We start from the raw sequence: 20,520 nt of genomic DNA, 5'->3' as shown, positions 1-20,520 counted from the left end.
ATTAGTAGGGATGGGACGATAGACCTACCTCCCGAGTCGATACTGTCACGATACTTGGCTGCCGATACGATATGTATTTTGATTTTTTAAAGAATTTTGATTCTACAAGTATGCGATTCGATATTACTGTGTGTTGTGATTTTTGTTTTTAACTCTAAACTATGGGAAAAAGTTGAATAATACACTTAATATACAGACTGTCAGCAAAAAACAACAACCACACACATCTTAGCAGTCACTATTGTGATTCGATATTACAATTTATTGTGATTTTTGTTTGCTTATTAAAGACTAGACAATGGAAAATAGTTGATTATACCCTTAAAAGAGACTGTATATGATGAGATATTAACAAAAACAATGCATCACATCTTTCTGAGCTTTTATTTCAGGAGCATTGACATACACTGTGTATATTTATAGTACCTTGAACCATGAAACTAGTACCAAAAAAAGTACCAAAACCCTGAATTTACACATGAATATAATAGTCAAACGTTCAACAAAATGAGCAGAAAAAATACTTTCTGAAATAAAATAAAGTGCTATGTTACTAGCATACGGTTTTAGTCATGTTTAGTCATGTTTTCCCGGCAGTGTGTAAAATCCAAACTGTTTCCACACTTGGGATTCAAAACGTGAAGGTGCAGAAAGAAAGAGGTTTGATCCTCTGCTTCTGTCATGGTTTTGCTTTCTCGTGCAGGCTTTAAACGTATACCACGTCATGTAATGCAGCGGCACTGCGCACGCAGAACAATCACTGCATGACATCAAAGCACCACGAGACCTACAGAGAGCAGACGGCTCACACTGATCTATATATAACGGTCTTGTCCAAATACCCACACTTGCGGTCTTTGCACTTTACCACTTGACTACTTAAATGACGTATTTCCTGTATTTGGGCCAAGTGGTCAACTGAGGATGAAGACCACAAGTGTGTGTTGAATTTTTCATCACCTGATGGGACACACAGAGTGTCGTAAAAATGCAAGTGTTTACATAGCTTTATTTTAATTTTAAATACTTTGCATTTCAAAATCATCTTCTAAATGTCTGTTCAGTAGTATATGACAATTTTAATTTGTGGTGCTTCTAATTAAATGATGCATGATGGGATACGCTTAGCCTTGAATACCGCTCCAGAGCTTTGCCGTTTTTAAGACCTGGGACAGTCTTGCGCACTTACACACGCTCTCAAGTGGCCAAGACTGCAAATGTGGGTGTTTGGACACGGCAAATGACCGCTCCGCATGCTTTCGAATCGCTCTCGCGGTGCTTTCATGTCATACACCGATCAAGTCCAACACACACCTATACATTTCCCTCTCTGTTGGAATTACAAAGCACTGAGGTCGATTCTGAGGTAAACCAATCAATTTTTAAATTGTTTTAAAAAGGATCGCGATAGTTAGGTGAATCGATTTTTTCTCCCACCCCTATGAATTGCAAAAGTGTAATGACTTTAATTAATTAGACATGTTTTCTGATAACTTAACCATTAAATTGAATCCAAAAATATTAAAAGGGGGAAAAAAATCTGAAGAAGAAAAAGCATTATTTCTTAGGGCACTATTAAGGGAAGAAAAGTTTTTAATAAATATATATAAATTGTTAGATTTTTTTGAATACAATCAATTAGACATGCTTTTTGATCATTTATATATAATTAAACAGAAAAATAAAACAGGAATTTGAGAAAAACAAAACTGAATTTGGGAACTTTTAATAAATTATATAAATTTCATGATTTTAATTAATTAGATTTATTTTTTGATTACTAAAATTGAATTTAACCATTCAAATGGAATACAGAAAAATTTAAAAGGAAACAGAACATAAAACACACAGATAATACTGTGACACACACGAGCGAGTGACGGCGTGACACACTAGTGTTTATGAAGAGAGAGTGTCACACGAGTGTGAGAGATGCAAACACACTGAACACGAGCTCTCACCGCTGGCTATGACCCAGCTGACCTGTGACCCCGGAACATGCAGAACGATCCTGAACGGGGCCGCGCGCGCATTCGAGTCCAACACGGTGTCCAACGCTCCCACCAGCAAACCTGCAACACACACACACACACACACAACACTGAATAAATCACATCACATGAAATCACTGACAACTTACGTGGACAGAATCATAGAATTCAGTCATAAAAATGGAATTTACTGTGTAATTTCACACAATTTAGCAGAATTTGGCTAAATAAATCAAAAGGTAATATTATGTTATATTACAACACTTTATATTTTTGCACAGTGATGTGACAGAACAATAAATTCAGAATAATTAAAACAGACAAAACAGTATTTCTGGGAAAAAAAAAGAAATCTTAGGGCACTATTATTGCAAAACTGTTAATAAATTATTAAATTGTTAAAGTTTTATTAATTCAATTGATTGAAAATGTAATTAAACTACTAAAACAAAATCCAGAAAAAATAAAACAGGAAACATGAATTTGGGAACTTTTAATAAATAACAATTTTCATGATTTCAATTAATTAGACATGCTTAACCATTAAACAACAACAACAAAATCAAATCAATTAATCAAAACAGGAATTTGGGAAAAATAAACTTTTAATAAACATTTGGGTACTTAAATTGTTGGTAAATTGTATACGTTTCATGATTCAATTAATTAGGCATGATTTTGATTACTAAAATTTAATTTAACCATAAAAATGTAATACAGAAAAATTAAATATGAAAAAAAAATAATAATTGTGAATTTATATAAACAGAATTTGTGAAAATATAAAAGATTTCATAGGAATCTAAACTAACTAAATTAAACAAGCAAAAAATCCTCCAGAAGCATGACTGATATCAGGCAATAGTATTGATATTTTATTCAGCACTGCGGTATTGTTGATGAATGTGTGTTTAGGGGCATGAGTTATTATTACACCACACCTCGTATGACCTGCTTTAACATTAGCATCATGAGAAAGTTTCACTTTCCTATTCAAGCTGCAGTCAGCCAAATCAACACCACATTCTCTGAGCACAGGACAGACACACAACGCTGATCACTGAAGCACTACAGATGTTTACAGGTGTTCTGAAACAAACCTCAACAGATAACAGAGTAAAGCTTGGCTTTCCTGAAGTAAAACACGTTTATTCTCTATGCAGAAACCTGAAAGCATGCAGATCATTCTAGAGAGAACTACCATCAGCTTCATGAAAACACATCTTTCTATTGAGCTGCACAAAAGATCATGTGATTCGGATGAGCTGATTCTTTTAATAAAACTTTGAATCGGTGAATATCATTGTGTTTATTCTTAGAGCCAGTGACGTATTCAATAGTTTTATATAATCACTGATAGTGATTTGATGCAGTCTTGTCTTTGTTTGCTTGAATCAAATGTTGTGAAGTTGGCTGGTTTGGTTCATAAAGACCTTTGGTTTCAGTGAATCCAGTCACAAAAATGGAATTTACAGTATAATGCAGAATATTACAGAATTTGGCTTATTTTGAATGAATAAATCAAAAGTATGCTGTACACTTAACCAAACTGTCTGTCTGTCTGTGTGTGTGCGTGTGTGAATATTATTAAAAATCACAAGAATACTGCTTTTGAAACATTAAATCTCCTTTTTAATAAAAAACAATAACTTAATTGTAGTTTTGTGATTTCAATTAATGAGACATGCTTAATGCTCTTGCTTATATGTGTATAATAAAAATTATTTCATAGGGTCCTAACAACTCTATATTTATTTTAAATAAAATATTATAGATTTTTTTACAGTATCCTCCTGCTGAAAGGAAAGAAAAGCAGAAGCGTTTCAGTGCCATCAATGACAGCAGCTGTTCCAGAGCGAATGAAGAAGACTCGTAACGTTCATCACAGACCCCCTGATCTCTCTAATCTAATTCAATTCACACTAATGCATTTCCTCCAGCGATAGAGAAGCAGAAGCTCTTGTGTGGAATAACAACAGCGTCTGTTAGAGCAGATCAGACTGAACACAAACTGAACTGAGCTCAAATGACACAGACACACATCATTCATTGCTCACAACAGTTCATAGCTTTTTAATTCAGTGTTGGCTTTATCTCAAATGATTCTCCTTAGAAAAAGAAAAAATAGAATTTAAAAACTTTTAATAAATAGTTAAATTGTATATATTTTTATGGCTTTTATTAATTAGACATGCCTTTTGATTGCTAAAATGTAACATACTCATTAAAACAGAATTTGTTAAAAAACATTTCATATAGGACTGCACGATTTTGGAAAAAAACTGACACTGCGATCTTTTTTTCTGCGATGTATAGAAATACAGGAATGTTCATCAGATGTCTTGAACTGCTCAAATTAAATAATAATTCAAGAATAATTGGAGTGATTTTGTAGGCATCTTCATATAAAATATATATAATAAAGTATAATAAAATGACCTTTTGCCTTATTTTTGGTTGTTTAATACACTATTTGACTCGCCTTATTCACCATCAGTTCAGGCAAATCAAGAATGTAATATGTTATAATATTAATAATGGATGTTGCTTCTTACCCTAAAATAAGGGAGCTCATTTGTGAATGAAGAAGTGCAGTCTAGAGACGACAACAAGAGTCCCATAAAGCTTCGTTATAACACAATGACATATGCATAATGAATCCATCACAAGGTCTACATGTCGTGTGTTATAATGAGAGGATTTGTGCACAATTTATAGCACTGCGCCATTGTTTTCCAGACAGATATATGACTGATTGTTGCTCAATGCTTTAAACACGTGTTATAAACAGAAACTCTGCCTATGCTTGCGCATGTTAATCATTTTATGTTATATTAGTTGTTGCTTTTGTGCAATATATGAATAACACTTTATATGTTTTATGTTTAGATATTTATATTTTGCAGGAGTCAGAATTAATTAATGCTTAATCAGAATTAATTACTTCATATCAGGCAAATATAGAACAGTGCAAGTTCTTCTTCTCCTTTTGAATCAAACACAAAAATATGTATATGTTTTGCCCTGCATCACGCCGATGTGACTATTACACATGCGCACATCACGATATCAATGCTGAAACAATGCATCACGCAGCCCTAATCTCATAGGGCTTTTCATTTCTCTTCTGGTAATGATTCAACTATAGACATGTTTTTTATTAAAATTGAATTAAACCATTGAAACAGAATCCAGAAAAAAGTACATTTTGGGGAATTTTTTTTTTGGAGGGGGGACTTGAATGTGGAAACTTTAATAAATCGTTGATAAATTGTGTAAGTATTCATGATTTCAATTAATAAGACATGCTTTTTGATTGGTACAATTTAATTTAATCATTAACATGGAATCCAGAAAATGTAAAAATGAGAAATTAGAAGTTGTGAAAAAATAAAACGGACAAGAAAGTATTTATAAAAAAATAAAGCATTTCATAGGGCCCTCTTATTAATTTTATTAATTGTTAAGTTGTATTGCTTAGACATGCGTTTTGATTAATACAATTTAATTACACCATTAAAATTAAAATCCAGAAAAAAAAAAAAAAAAAAAAAGGAATTTGAGGGGGAATAAATTTGGAAACTATTAATAGATTGTTGTTAAATTGTATGTGTTTTTATGATTTCAATTAATTAGACATGTTTTCTGATTGCTCAAATTTAATTTAACTCTGAAGTTAAAGACACAAATGAGCCAAGAGTACAGAGCTAGAAAATGGACTCGCTGAGCTCATCTGTTCTGGAAAAGCGAGATCTTTAGAGAGATGTTTCATGGAAGATCAGACTGTTTCACACACACAGTAAAATCACACGCATGGTTATTAATTAAGATCACTTCTGATGATATAATCTGACTAGCAGCCAATCAAACATGCTCAAATCTGCTGAACATTCATCAGAGCAGCACAAGATCACATTTCTATCATCCAGGTCACGGCAAACACATTCAGTACAGGAGAGTCTGGAAACGCTCAGCAGGAGACGATAAGAGTCTGATGTTTGCCTTCCTGATCCTGAACACACAACACAGACAGAGAAAGAGGAGAAGACAAATAACCGGCTCTCCTGGAACGAGTCCCACACACACACACACTCAGGGTAAAGCTACCCTTTACTGTCCAGACCTGATCAGATCTATGAGGAAGAGTTTCAGACTCATGACACTAACAGATTCACTTATAACTCAAATAACTCTGATAGAGATATTACATCAAATCTGTATTTATAAATAAAACAATACACCATGAGAGTCACAGAAGCGGCTCCTAAGCAATCGGACATAGAGACATCTTAAGAGTGCTTGTTAAACACAAAACAGAGCAGAGCGACGAGACTCTATAACTATACAACAACTCAAGTGACTTACTGCTTCTAGAAAATCATTACATCCATAAAAACACTATAAAAGTCACAAACACTGCTGAAAACATGATTCTGTGACTCAATAGATCAAAAGGTATCATGTAAACTAAGCTATAGTTAGGCCTAATACATACACACACAAATATGTATATGTATAAACTTGACGTATTAAATAAAAATAAATTTGTGTGTTAACTATTAAACTAAATAACTAATAATTTTATTTAATAGGTTTATAGCTTAAAATTATATTAAAATAATTAAAAAATATATATTCATTTATATACATTTTATTTTATTTATTTATATATATATATATATATATATATATATATATATATATATATATATATATATATATGAAATAAAAATGAAGGACTAATAAATATATAGCTACAGTAAAAAATAAATAATGTCATGCAAAAGAGGTTGTCCGGCTGGTTATAGATGTGTGTGATTAGTTTATTAAACAGAAGACTGGTTAATTGTGCTGATCCTGATTAATCCAGTTTGTGAAATGAGCTAGTATAGATTTACAGAATCAATCCCTCATCAATCTCAGCATCATACAGTGATTGGTTCAGATTATAAACACAATCAGTTCAGTAGTTTCTGACAGACCAGACTTTATAGACTACAGATACCTCAAAACACAACAATACATTCATATTAAACATCAGAAAGAGCAAAGCGTCAGTGATTAAAGTCTGTTAGTAACACAAGCATCAAACTGAAAGTACAAGCTGATCTTTGAGCTTCATTAGCTCATGTTAATTAGAGCTAACTAAACCCGGTGACCCACAAACTCCAGGAAAACACACTTCAGATCCAGTCATAATAAAGAGCTTTTGCGAGAAATTCTGGGGGAAACAGCACTCTGTTATTCTGAGAGGAGAGGGGTGTTTACAGGCTTGTTTTGTTCTGTGTTCTTCATCTGAAGCTCTTCTGAGTGTTTGTTGTGAAGGAAACTCCCAGCAGAGACTGACTTCAGCTCTAGTTCCCAGCTTTAGCCGAGAGCGGATCCAGGCTCGTGGGAGTGTGATGCGGGGACTCACCTGTGATGCTTCCCCCGGTGTGTCCGTGTCCTCGTCGGTGCTGCAGCAGGAAATAATCGTTGGATCTGTCGGTTACCCAGAGCTTGAGCGCGTTTTTCAGCGCGACTTCTTCAGGAGTGATCCACATCCTCACTCTAGCTCGGCTTCTTCTTTCTAGTCCGCACTAGTCTCCTATTCCGCCCATAACTGCAGTTCCTCGTTCAGCGACTGTTTATTTCCGCTTTTCCAGCCTTTCCTGCTCGCGGTTCCGGCGAAGGAAGCTTCATTTCACCGCCTGCAGTTTTCCTCACGAATAACCGCTTCTTCCCATCGGCGGGAGTTTCGCTGACCGACAGCAATCAACCGACGCTTGTTTTTATCACTGATTCGTGCAGATGTTTTTGAAAAGTAATTATACATGTGCTGAGGTGAAATAAAAGCCTACCGTCGTGTTCGAGCGGCGGAACGTAGATTTTAATATCGCAAATAAACTTTCGCTACCGAGAATTACACACCTGTCTCTGTGAGTGACAGCCGCTCCTCCAATCAGAAGACGCCACTGCCTGTCAATCATTCGCGCTCTGTCGGTGGGGGCGGGGCTTGAGAGAGAGGGGTGGGGCTTTATAGGATTAATCAGTGATCGATAACGCGCCCAAAATTATTAATTTTAGTATATTTATAAGAATAATTATATTGTATTCAAATGTATACATGCAAGTAATCAGCAAACTAAATGTCCACGATTGTATTTATACACTATTATTCTGCTTATTTGCCATTTTTTATTAAAAAATAATAAAAATACTGAATTGCAACTCAGAGAAAAGATGTTTTAGTTCAATTTAAAATATAAGTATATTATAAATTCACTTATTATATATAATAACATAATTTCTTATTCACAAATCTTAAAATATCTCCTTTTAAAACAGAAATAGGTTATATATAACACAAGAGAAAGAAGAACATAGACCGTTTAAATAAGTACAAATAAATTATATCAATACAATTTTTACATTTAAATAAGTTTGAAAAAATAATAAATTAAGAAACAATAAAGTAACGTGCTTTAGATCTGAGAAATGAGACATAAAGCAAAACAAAGATAACAGTAAATGATTTTAAAGCATCGTTACATCGATTGATTTACAATATAATATAATCAATATAATATAAAGCTCACATAAATATACATTTAAATATGCTCTAACAACATGTTGCTCACGTTATGAATAGAGTTATGAAGAAATTATTTCAGAATCTTCACTTAATATTCAAAACGTCCAGATTTTTAATGTATTTTTATTTATTTTTCTTGGTAAAAACATTTAGAGAACATAATATTTCAGCATTTAGTAAACATTATGAGAAAGATACTTCTGAACTACAGCTGCATGAAGGATGTAAATAATGTGATAAAGTTCTATTCATGTTTGTTTTTAACTCTTTTGCCAGAAATTCTAAGATGTATATTTTCTTTCTCCTTTTGTTCTCTTCCATTAATATTTTAAAATCCTTATGTTTATCGAGATTTGATTTGTTATTATTTTCCTGCTTGTATATGATTTTGGTTAATAAGAACATTAATAATAAAACAGTGGTATTTCTATTAGACAGCGTCGGTGTGTCACGCCTGTTGCGTCATTTGATTGACAGCGCGTCTGGGCTCACGTGCGCTGCGCTACAACACCATATATGGACATTCAGAAACACGCCGGAAACCGGTGCAACACTAATAATCGTCCCACGCGCTTCTCGTCCGCTGGACTTTAAAAGTTCGCATTACTCATCTCATGTAGGTATGCGTTTTTGTCGTGACGCTAAAGCCTCCGTTTTGATTTCTCAGCCGATTTATTGATAAAAAGCATCAAAAGGTGGGTGTTTTGTTATTTGTCGTTACGGTGTTCGGCCGGAAGGGTTTGAGCGGCGCTCATTCTGTTTCCGGTGCAGTGAGAGTAGGCTGTGATTCACACAGAGAGCTCAGACATGCAGGTTTGTGTCTTTTAAAACTTACTCTATTATAGTTTGATTCGCGTTCTGCCGCAGCTGAAGTGTTGTTTGATCCGTGTTTCATCGCCTGTGTGTGATGGTAGTTCAGTTTAGTGTCGTTAGTCTTTACTAGCAGCTGAAAACGGTCGGAATTGAGCTTGTTTTGGTGATTTGTTGGTGTTTCCTGGAGAGGCACTGTGATATGATTATTAGTGAAAGCCTTGTTTCAGTAAATTGACAGGTTATCGTGTGTTTGATGATGTTTTTGTGCTCTGGATGTAGGATCCGAACGCAGACACCGAGTGGAACGACATCCTCAGGAAGAAGGGCATCCTTCCTCCCAAAGAAGCCCCGGCGGAGGAGGAAGAGGAGGAGCAGCTTCATCAGACGCAGTCTGTCGGTGGGTCACGATCCTGTGCAGCAGCAGCGGTGTATGGCTGTGTGGCAGAGGAGCTGATGTATATTGTGTTGTTCTGCAGTGAAGACGTACGACAGCATGACTCTGGAGGAGCTGGAGGAGAATGAAGACGAGTTTGGTGAGGAAGATGAGCTGGCCATGGAGATGTACAGGTACAGAGCTCTTCATCAGTCACTGACCAACTAATAACACTCTTCATCCAGAACAACAGGCCAGCTTTGCTTTTTGTCAAGTTTATTCTTCAGATATTCAAGATTACATTGTGAAAATCCAAAGATAAATATGAACAAAATTGTGGTATTAATATTTCTGTCATTTCATTATATTAATTAATTCGATAATTTCTTATTATATTTAAAATATAATGTCATAGTTTATTTTAATGTGTATATATATATATATATATATGAAGAGTTAATTTGCAAAAACTACATTTTTAACAATTTTCTTTTTTTTTCATTGTGCATCATAATTAATCAATCAAACTGCAGTTGGGTTATTTTGATTAGGTTAAGAAATAACTAAAAAATACAGCTAACTCCCACAATAAAAACATGATAACATAATAAAAAGCATTATTTTTTCAAATAAAAAAAGTTTTTTGCAAATAAACTCTTCACACACACACACACACATATATATATATATATAAAACTAAAATTGTTCAATGTTTTGTTCTGTATTAAATTTCTGTAATTAATTCAGAAACAAATTGTGGCTAATTTCAGTCTAGCTTTGTTTTTACTTAAATTCAAGATTAAAGTTGGAAAGTCTTTACATATAATACATTAAAAGTATTTTTAATAATTATAATTGTGATATATATAATACATGGTATGATCTCATGAATAATCGTAGACACAGATATAATATTTACCTATTCATTGAACACAAAGTATGATGCATTAAAACACTCAAACTACCAATTTGACTATTAAGCATTTATCTTTGGTTGCAATTTTTTATGAAAAGATAAGCGTTATAGCAGACATTATGATTGAGATTTGAAAATTAAAACTGAATCTGACTATATAGACACTGATTGAATGTTTATGCCTGGAAATGAGTTGCAGTGTTATGCCTTCATTCTTGCATTAATTTGCATACTGATTATAATCTGATCCTTCTGTTCTTGCATCTGTTTAACGGCCTATAATGGCTTCTCCACTGCAGAGATGCAGAAACACGACGCATGTCTAGTTTAAGCATGATGTTTTGTCTGCGGCAGACAGAAGAGGCTGGCGGAGTGGAAAGCCCATCAGATGAAGAGCGTGTTTGGGGAGGTGAACGAGATCTCGGGGCAGGATTATGTGCAGGAGGTCAATAAAGCCGGAGCAGGGATCTGGGTGGTGCTGCATCTCTACAAACAGGGGTGAGACTCTCCAATCACTGCATGCTGTGAGAAAAAGAGCTTGATGAAGATGTGTATTGCAGCATAGCAGTGACAAAACACATCTAGTAGCTTGGGTTCATCCTAAAATCAAACCTTTTATACGCTTACACTTAACCCTAAAAAGGGCAAAACCGTAAATACACATCAGAAAATTAATTTATTGCTATTTTTGACCTTATTGGCACTCAAATAATACAATTGCATGATTAAGTATTAATTTCTACAATTTCTCCCCCTTAAAAATAAAAATCACTGACTGCAAGCTTTTGAAGGGTATCGTGTATAATGTTACAAAAGCTTTTTATTTCAGATAAACGCTGATCCTTGGATCTTTCTGTTCATCAAAGAATCCTGAAAGAAATGTGCTCAACTGTGTTCAACATTGATAATAATCAGAAATGTTTGTTGAGCAGTACATCAGTATATTATTATGATTTCTGAAGATCATGTGACACTGAAGACTGGAGTAATGATGCTGAAAATACAGCTGCAGATCACAGAAATACATTACAGTTTAACACATATTCACATAGAAAACAGTTATTTAAAATAGTAAACATTTCACAATATTACTGCTTTTGATGTATTTTGGATCAAATAAATGCAGGCTTGGTGAGCAGAAGAGACTTCTTTAAATAACATTAAAAACCTTACAGTTCAGAAACATTTGTCTGCTAGTGTCCCTTCATAGAACCCTGCTGGACATATTCTAATATCAATAAATGTGTATGTAGTGGTGTATTGTGGACTCTTCTGTAGGAGAGGTAACAGTATCTGACAGCTGAATGTGTTTTCCTGGCTCAGGATCCCGCTGTGTTCTCTGATAAACCAGCATCTGTCTCAGCTGGCCCGGAAGTTCCCTCAAACCAAGTTCCTGAAGTCCATCTCCAACACCTGCATTCCCAACTACCCCGACCGCAACCTGCCCACTCTCTTCGTCTATCACGAGGGCGAGATGAAGGCGCAGTTGATCGGGCCGCTGGTGTTCGGAGGAATGAACCTCACCTGTGACGGTCAGAACAGAACCAGTCTCTCTCTCTCAGAATCACTGTTTGATTATTGACACACAATACTTCTCAAAGAGTAGCTCTTTCAAGAGTTTTACATTTATTCATTCATGCAGCTCTTTATTTATTTTAGTGATGTGCACTTATAGAGTCAAACCAAAAATGATTCAGACAGAAGACATAACTTATATTTGTGTGTGTGTGTGTGTGTGTGTGTGTAGCCTATATATCTATAAATATATAAGTGAATCTTGTTGGTTTGTTCAGAGCTGGAGTGGCGTTTGTCTGAATCTGGAGCGGTGAAGACGGATCTGGAGGAGAACCCCAGGAAACAGATCCAGGATCAGCTGCTGACGTCCATCCGCTGCTCCGCACCGCACCCGAGAGATGATGAAGATGAAGACGAGGACTGATGTCTTTATATCACATCACAGCTGGACAGAGTCTCAATCTCCAGAGAGCGGAGACAAACTGCCCCGAAACATTTTAAACCAGCCATCGTCACATGAACTATTAACCAGAAATGCCACATTTACATCGCTTTCTTTTATAGAAGATTTATAACAACACAGCCTTTGTCCGTTCAACACTTGATGCCATTTATTATATAAAAACTAGTGCTGCCAAATGATTAATCCCATCCAAAATAAAGGTTTTTGTTTACATAATAAATGTGTGTACACTGTATATTTAAATTGTATATATAAACGCACACACATTCAGTATATATTTAAGAAAAAATGTGTTTATATATGAATATATAAATGTATAAACATAAATATTTTCAAATGATATACTGTGTGTATTTATATATACATATATAATGTAACCAAAAACATTTATTTTGGATGCGATTAATCGTTTGGCAGCACTAAAAACCTCTTGATTTGAGTGTTTTACTGTGTGTTTGCCAGGAGTTCTGCAGGTTTGATGAAGGCCAATTTAATATTTTATAAGATCAAGCAAAAAAAAAATGTAAGGAATAAATTGAAATGAACGCCATACATCAATATGGTCTATAAATGTAAATGTCTTGTATTAGGAATGCTTAAAAGTTTGGAAATACAACCTCCTACAGATCTTTTTCATTCGACAGAACTCTGGTGTGAATATCTCTGCATATAAACACTAGAATATGGAAACAACTAATCACACCCAAAAAGTGCTGTTCTTCCTCAGGATTTCTTAGTTTTCCATCAAATCAAAACATTTACTGGAGAAGCAAAATAAGGATTGTTTTATCAGAAATTGATCAAAACAAGAACTAAAATCTACTAAAGTTTTCATTCCCCACCGACAGAGATGTGTTCTTGTTTTAATGATCAACTCGCTTCATTTTGAACAGATTCACATAAGACAAGACTTTGCAGGTTAAATTTGCATCTCCAGTAAATGTCTCTTGATTTTAGGATGTTTAGATCGGAAAGAAGACCGAGATATATTGCATGCAACATTTAATGCCATGACTTTCTGTTCTGCTTTAAGATGTTTTAATTGATGAGATGTTGAACTCGTGCAGAAACGCAGAAGAGTGTCTTCTGTGGTTAGTTCCATTCACTCTCAGCCACCAAACACACCTTACACTCATATTATTAAGGCATATTTAGGGCAATTTCCTTTCAGCGTTGAACATCATCCAGGCGTTCTGATTCTGAACTGTGTCTGATGTAGCAATAATACAGAAACCGTCAGCAGGCAAAAAGAGCTTTTAATGAAATCTGGTGGTTTTTGTAGCTGGACAGAAGCACTGAAGCAGCTTGAACAGGTTTCAGAGTCCCAGATATGAGCAGAGGAGGTCTGGAGAGAGGAAAACACTGGGTTAGGTGCGCTGTTTCACACTGACTTCAGTCACATCTAACAAGCTCAGCATCTGAGCGACTCCAGCTCGTTTCTCATCCGGCTGCACTCTATCACAGAAAACACTCTCCAAAAGCTCTGGAAACTTCTGTGAACAAGCATTTATCTCAATTCTTTTGTGAGTACTTCAACTTAAAAACATCAGTTTAGTTGCCTTGATTTTTAAATATAATCAAACTGGCTCATATCAGGTTATTCAATTATGTTCAACTGACTTATTAAAATGTAGATGAATCATATGTAACTTAAAAAATTAAGTTGAAATTGGTTTAAATAAAATAATTAAACATTAAATAAAAATAATAATTTTTTTTTAATATATTTAAAAAAATGAAAACATTAAAATTGAAACATTAGAGTTAAAGTAATGGAAAAACATGTTGCCAAAGTCACATCATCTTTACAGTGTATTAAATGAGCTGTATGTGTGTGTTCTGATACATGAACACACCTCGAATGCGTCGTCCAGACGAGCCGCAAACCTTCTTCAGCTTCTCTGAGAGAAACACAAGCGTTATTCACAAACACTGCAGTAATAACTGAATAACAGCACTGTGCTCAATCCAACCCAGTGCATGCTTGCACCTGATTCTGCCTGCTGAGCCCAAAACAGGGTCTGTTCTGCTGTTTCATGTCACGCTTTCTCAATAAATATGGGCTGTTTCTAGCATTTTTGCTTTTGAGAATCATTTGTGTGATGAAGAAGAAGTCTGGTATTCTCCATTAATCAGCAGAAAAACACCACAGACACATGCTATGGAAGAAAATGCCAACATGAGCAGAGAAGCAAGTTTTTAAGTCCACTAAAATAACTAAAACTCAAATGAAAAAATATATAAAAACGATGTGGGCATATTTAAATAAAACAAAAACTAATACAAATGATCAAAAAAATTACTAAAACATTAAAATTAAAACGACAACAGAAATGATAAAAAAAAAATGTGAATAAAATCTAGAATAGTTTCTCAATATGATACTAAAATAACACTGATTTTAGAAAATGAAAATCTGATTTATGTATAAATTATGTAAATTATTTGACATTAAATGAGTTTCTAACACATTTATCCAGTCCTTTCCAGTTAAATTATGCATTTTGAACAATAATTTTTGTCAGTTAAACTAAAACTTTTAGCATTTGACTGCTTTTGTTATTTTGATGTGCATTAAAGCTGATACATATATATATATATATATCATCTGAAAGATAGAATGTTTTTCTCTGATTGATGTGTTTTTGTGTTGGTTTGAAGATGCAGGGCTGTGTTTGATATAGTTCTGATCTCCAGCCTTCACACCTTTAACTGACCGATCAATAACAAGAACAGAAGGAAAATCACTTCCACACCTGCTGTTTCTTCCTGCGCAGAGAGAGTTTGGGCGAGAGACGCATGAGCGGATGAACCGAATGAGACTGAAAAGCAAACATTCACATATCAGACACACACCAGGAAACATGCAGATATCAGATCCAGTGAGATGAGCTCTTCATGCCTACCTCTCTCTCCACTGAGCCCACGGAGTTGTGTGCTTTAGAATAATGAAAGAGAAACTGAAGAGCAGAAGAGACGTCAGCGCTGTCAGAACGTCTACAGACTGATATCTGATGTGTTTGTGAGATCTTACCCTCTTGAAGACATTCTGGATCTGCTCCTGATCCTGATTCCTCCACTCCACACCACACAGAGAGCTTAACAGAGCCGAGCCCTGAAACACACACACACACACACACACACACACACCCTGATGTGTGACCCTGGACCACAAAACCAGTCACACGGGTCAATTTTGTGAAATTGAGAATAAATAATCTTTCCATTGATGTATGGTTTGTTATGATAGGACAATATTTGTCTGAGATACAACTATTAGAAAATCTGGAATCTGAGGGAGCAAAAAAATCTAAATATTGAGAAAATCTCCTTTAAAGTTGTTCAAATGAAGTTCTTAGCAATGCATATTACTAATCAAAAATTAAGTTTTGATATATTTACAGTAGGAAATTTACTAAATATCTTCATGGAACATGATCTTAATATCCTAATGATTTTTGGCATAAAAGAGAAATGTATATATATTTTGATCCATACAATGTATTGTTGGCTATTGCTACAGATATACCTGTGTTACTGATGACTGCAGGGTCACAAATATTGGTGGTCAAAAGTTTTGAATAATTAGGATATTTTACTGAAAGAAGTAATTTCTGCTCACTAAGGCTGCATTTATTTGACTTAAAAAATACAGCAAAACAGTGAAATATTATTAGAATGTAAAATATCTGTTTTCTATGTGAATATGTGTTAAACTGTAATTTATTTCTGTGATCAAATCTGTATTTTCAGCATCATTACTCCAGTCTTCAGTGTCATTTATCATTTTTGAAAACAATTAATTATTACAAACTTTTATCATCACTGTAAGGATAGATAGATCTTCTCATACCTGAATATAATTTCCATAATCGTCACAATCTGTCAGTGGACTCGGATAGCTTTCTGCAATCATAAATACAAAAACCAAACACACACACACACACAAATGATTCTTAAGGGACTCTTTTAAAAAGGATTTCAGCAAAATGCTGAATTATAGAAGTGTTTAGATACTCAGATGCTAGTTTTAGATGAAAGACTGATGATAAAAACAATAGAGCCAGTAGGACCCCAAAATAAAAGCTTTCTGTTTGAAACTCTATGCATTCATTCAGCTCAAAATAGTCGAGTTTCTGAATATATTCAATTTATCCATTTTATTTGATTCCTCTAGTATCCTTAAGGGTTCATTCTAAATTATTCTTGAATTTCAATAGGAATTATGCACAAATTAGCCGTTTATAACACATTTTTTATTTTATTTCTCAATCATCTGTCATATTAAGGACGTTTTGCTCATGTTAACACATTAACATTATAATTTTAGAGTCGCATAACTTATAAACTACCCTGTAAATAACAGCTGGCAGCTCATTACACACAACATTATTCATTCATTTCACAGACATTTCTGTGAGCTCTAAAACACAATGCAAGTGTGAAATTCTAAATTCTGGTAAAACACCTGTAAAGAATACATACGGAAAACTTCCTTCAAATTCTACAGTATATTGTGCCCTATTGTTCCAGATGTTTTTAGAGAGTAACTCTGCTAAATGAGAGCTGAGTTACTCACGGACAGATGAACAGAAGAAGCTGATGAAGCACACGAGAGAGCAGAAGAGACACGCGCTGCCCATCATCTCTGGACTAGTTCGATTAGTGAGCGCCGCTGGAACTAGTGAAGTGAACTGGTGCTGATGCAGGAGGGATGAAGTCTCTCAGAGCAGCCGACCAATCAGCAGCGAGATCCGCTCCCCAGAGCATCGTTACCAGAGCACGCTCAGAGGAGCCAATTATGTGGGGTCCAACTCTTAATTAGGCCTCGAACCCCACGAAACTACGTCAGAACACAAGCGTAGTGCCACAGATTACACACAACCCAGCTGACAATACATGCTCTAAGTTATAAGTTATTAAAACATTATTTCTCAATGTATGTTCTCTGAACTTTCAGTTTTTATGCTTTCATTTTTACTTTGTATTATTCATGTTATTTCTCAGTCATCTGTTATGATAATTGTGAAGTCCTTTTTATGTAAAGCACTTTAAATTATTGAATTATTGCTCTTTTTTTATTTTTAAGTTATATAAATGTTAAGGCAAAACATTATTAAAGCAATGTTTATGGAATAGTCTTATAACTTATATTTATTTATTTTATAACTTAACTTTATTTTATTACTTAACTTTATTTGATATACGTTCTCATAATGTTGTTTATACAGGGTTAATTTTTTTGTTGATTTTTGTAGATTAGCTGTAAATATCTAACCAGTGATGCAGTTATTAATGACTTCAGATACACCACCGCTCAACAGTTTTTCAACAGTAATATTTTTTTATGTTTTTTAAAGAAGTCTCTTCTGTTCATCAAGCCTGCGTGTGTACGAGAGCATACAGCAAAAACAGTAACATTTAGAAATATTTGTACTATTTAAAATATCTGCTTTCTATTTGAATATATTTTAATGTCATTTATTTCTGTGATCAAAGCTGAATTTTTAGCATCATTACTTCAGTCACATGATTCTTCAGAAATCATTCTAATATTCTGATTTGCTGCTCAAAAACATTTATTATTATTATTATTATTATGTTGAAAACAGCTGAGTAGAATCTTTTCAGGTTTCTTTGATGAATAAAGATCAGAAGAACAACATTAATCTGAAATAGAAATCTTTTGTAACATGATAAATGTCTTTATCATCACTTTTGATCATTTTCAAGCATTCTTTAACCCACAACAACCGTGTAGCTTTCCACTTGGGAACATGACGCTTCTGTTTTTTATTCTGTTTACTCGTCTATTAAATTGCAGGGAGTTCAGTGTCTAAATTTAAAAGTCTGTTGTTCATCCATTTGACTTGAAAAATATTAGGAAGGCACAAAGGAAATGACTGAGACTATATATAAGCAGTAAAGCCTCACTGAGGAGGAATAAGTCATGCACCTGTTTCAGACTCAATCAATCCCTGCAGTGATGTCCAGCTTGGACCAGCGGCACAAATCACTCTGAAATCAAGATTAGAATAATGTGTGGATTCATCACGCTACTGGAGCTGGTTCATCTGTCACAGACGACCCGGGCCTTTCTGTGACCGGTGACACACAGGTTCCTTGTCTCTGATGCATCAGTAAGGAATTACACGGTGGATTATTACGGTGTTACCGGCTCCAGACCCATGTGACATTCACCTTTTTCCATTTCCACAGAGCTTCACTCCTTGCCTCCTGTGCACCAGAGACCTTCAGCTAACCGTCATCGAGCAGAGGATTGTGGACATATTCATAATTGTGTTTTATTAGTTGGCATCATTCATTTGTGTGTCTGCTTTCAGAGATTTATAGAGTTAATAACTTAAAGACAGGCTGTAGTGAGTTAAAGGGATCGATGCTCGGGACAATAACTAGAATGTGTTCTTCTAGTTTTTTCTTTATCTATTTGTAGATAAAAACATATTAGATGTTGTTGTGATATATAAACACATATCAATGCAGTCATTTTTTTCCTGCACTGGTCAGTTTTGAGATTTTTCTTCTATATCATGTTTTCTTTCAGACTAGTGGAGAGAAAACATCCAGAATACACATTAAAGTGTATCTTTCTCTATTTGCGTCTGTAGATTTCAATCTTTAAAGAGTTTTTCTCTTACAAACACTGAACTTTACAGTTTTATTCCTCTCTATATTCTGAAGGTTTGTTTGTATTTCATTCACACTGATTTATAGCACATTTCACTCCTAAAAACATGCTGGAAATGTGTTTGTTTTCTGTCTGTTGACGGTATTTTCTGATTTATGGAACTAAATCCAAAATCCTCCTCTAGAAGAGCTTTTAACACTAATATGACAACAAAATTAAACCAGAATTATGAACCTGGCTTTATCCAATGTTATGTGCTGGAAATGTATGCAAATTAGATTTAATCATATTTAATATGTATATTTAAACGTCAGAAAACCTACAAAAAATGCTGGCAATTCTTAATGTAATCAATCAACTGGAAAAGTAAGGTTTAAAAATGTACCCTATTCCCCCGGTGTGTACACTTTAAAAACAAAAAAGTCTGTATTTTTACATATTTATAAAAATGGTACAGTAAAAATGTGTTAATTTGTAAACTCTAAGCAGTGCTGGGTACATTACTCACAAATTGTTGTCCTTTACTGATTACAAATTACATAACGGAAATTGTAGTTAGTAACGTAATCTGTTGGATTATTACATATATTAGGAAATGTATTCTGACTACTTTTTGATTAGCTTTAGATTTCTTTTGACCTATCTCATGAGAAAATATTTTCTGTTCTTTGTTATCCACATCAAGAAGTGCATTAAACATTACACTATAGGTTTCCCAAACTGGGAATAATTACACAATGAACGAATGAATAATTACACAAGTTACTAAACGTTGCTGATGTATAACTAACAAATATATTTGAAACCTGGAAGACTTTGCCCATGTCACTGCTGTTTTCATGTTTATTAATGTTTGTTTATGTGATGCGGGGGATTCACAAACTTTTTTTTTTCTGTAAATCCCCTGAAACCTAAAATACTTATTTGAAGTACCCCTCAGATTTTAAATGAATATTTTAAATAACTTAACAACACATTTGCATGCTCTCTGATGTTAGTTAATGGTCATATTTTCTTTTTTTCTATGACAATAATCCCATTTAGATCTATAAACAAGTTAGGTCAAAGGTAATCTAAAAGTAATCCGTAAATAGTCAGAATACATTACCTAAAATGACTAATCTAGATTTGATTATGTAATCCAGATTACATGTAATCAGTTACTACCCATCATGCCATTTTAAGATAAAAAACTACAAATGATTTAACATTGCATGCATGTAATC

At 34.3% G+C, this 20,520-nt stretch overlaps 3 protein-coding genes across 4 annotated transcripts in view; 1 reads left to right on the top strand and 2 right to left on the bottom strand.

Annotated features, from left to right (window-relative positions):
- Positions 1-7,930, bottom strand: part of LOC306876142 (TBC1 domain family member 8-like) — a 32,708-nt gene extending 24,778 nt beyond the window's left edge. Inside the window, exons 1-2 of the mRNA XM_079427110.1 lie at positions 7,408-7,930; positions 1,962-2,072 (exon numbers count right to left, since the gene is read on the bottom strand). Coding sequence (XP_079283236.1) covers positions 1,962-2,072; positions 7,408-7,534 — 238 coding nt within the window. The 5' untranslated portion in view covers positions 7,535-7,930. The remainder of the gene's footprint in view (positions 1-1,961; positions 2,073-7,407) is intronic.
- Positions 7,931-9,087: 1,157 nt separating this feature from the next.
- LOC306876141 (phosducin-like protein 3) lies at positions 9,088-13,340 on the top strand. 2 transcript variants are annotated; one of them, XR_013784804.1, is made up of 7 exons: positions 9,315-9,378; positions 9,658-9,775; positions 9,855-9,945; positions 11,022-11,165; positions 11,991-12,199; positions 12,461-12,764; positions 13,063-13,287. XR_013784804.1 is itself a non-coding variant. In XM_079427109.1 (6 exons), the coding sequence occupies exons 1-6, from the start codon at positions 9,373-9,375 to the stop codon at positions 12,604-12,606; spliced, it is 714 nt and encodes a 237-aa protein (XP_079283235.1). In that variant the 5' UTR covers positions 9,088-9,372; the 3' UTR covers positions 12,607-13,340. The 2 variants fall into 2 exon arrangements, 1 of the variants encoding a protein (XP_079283235.1); XM_079427109.1 differs by having other exon boundaries at positions 9,088-9,378; positions 12,461-13,340.
- A 672-nt stretch (positions 13,341-14,012) lies between these two features.
- Positions 14,013-16,561, bottom strand: LOC306876163 (neuromedin-S-like; the record flags this gene model as incomplete). The annotated part of the gene is made up of 5 exons (XM_079427144.1): positions 14,013-14,138; positions 15,402-15,467; positions 15,552-15,605; positions 15,680-15,760; positions 16,499-16,561. The coding sequence occupies 5 exons, from the start codon at positions 16,559-16,561 to the stop codon at positions 14,013-14,015; spliced, it is 390 nt and encodes a 129-aa protein (XP_079283270.1).
- Positions 16,562-20,520: the final 3,959 nt, after the last annotated feature.

Source organism: Barbus barbus (assembly GCF_936440315.1).
Source record: "Barbus barbus genome assembly, chromosome: 10".
In the NCBI taxonomy this organism is placed as follows: domain Eukaryota; kingdom Metazoa; phylum Chordata; class Actinopteri; order Cypriniformes; family Cyprinidae; genus Barbus; species Barbus barbus.
The sequence above is the reverse complement of the archived record's forward strand: the minus strand, read 5'-3'. Positions and strand labels throughout refer to the sequence as shown.

Bases quoted from the DNA above. Each gene is read 5' to 3' on its own strand.
- LOC306876141 (XM_079427109.1), top strand. The intron at 9,776-9,854 runs GTGGGTCACGAT...GTTGTTCTGCAG, and splicing joins TCATCAGACGCAGTCTGTCG to TGAAGACGTACGACAGCATG. The intron at 12,200-12,460 runs GTCAGAACAGAA...TGGTTTGTTCAG, and splicing joins AATGAACCTCACCTGTGACG to AGCTGGAGTGGCGTTTGTCT.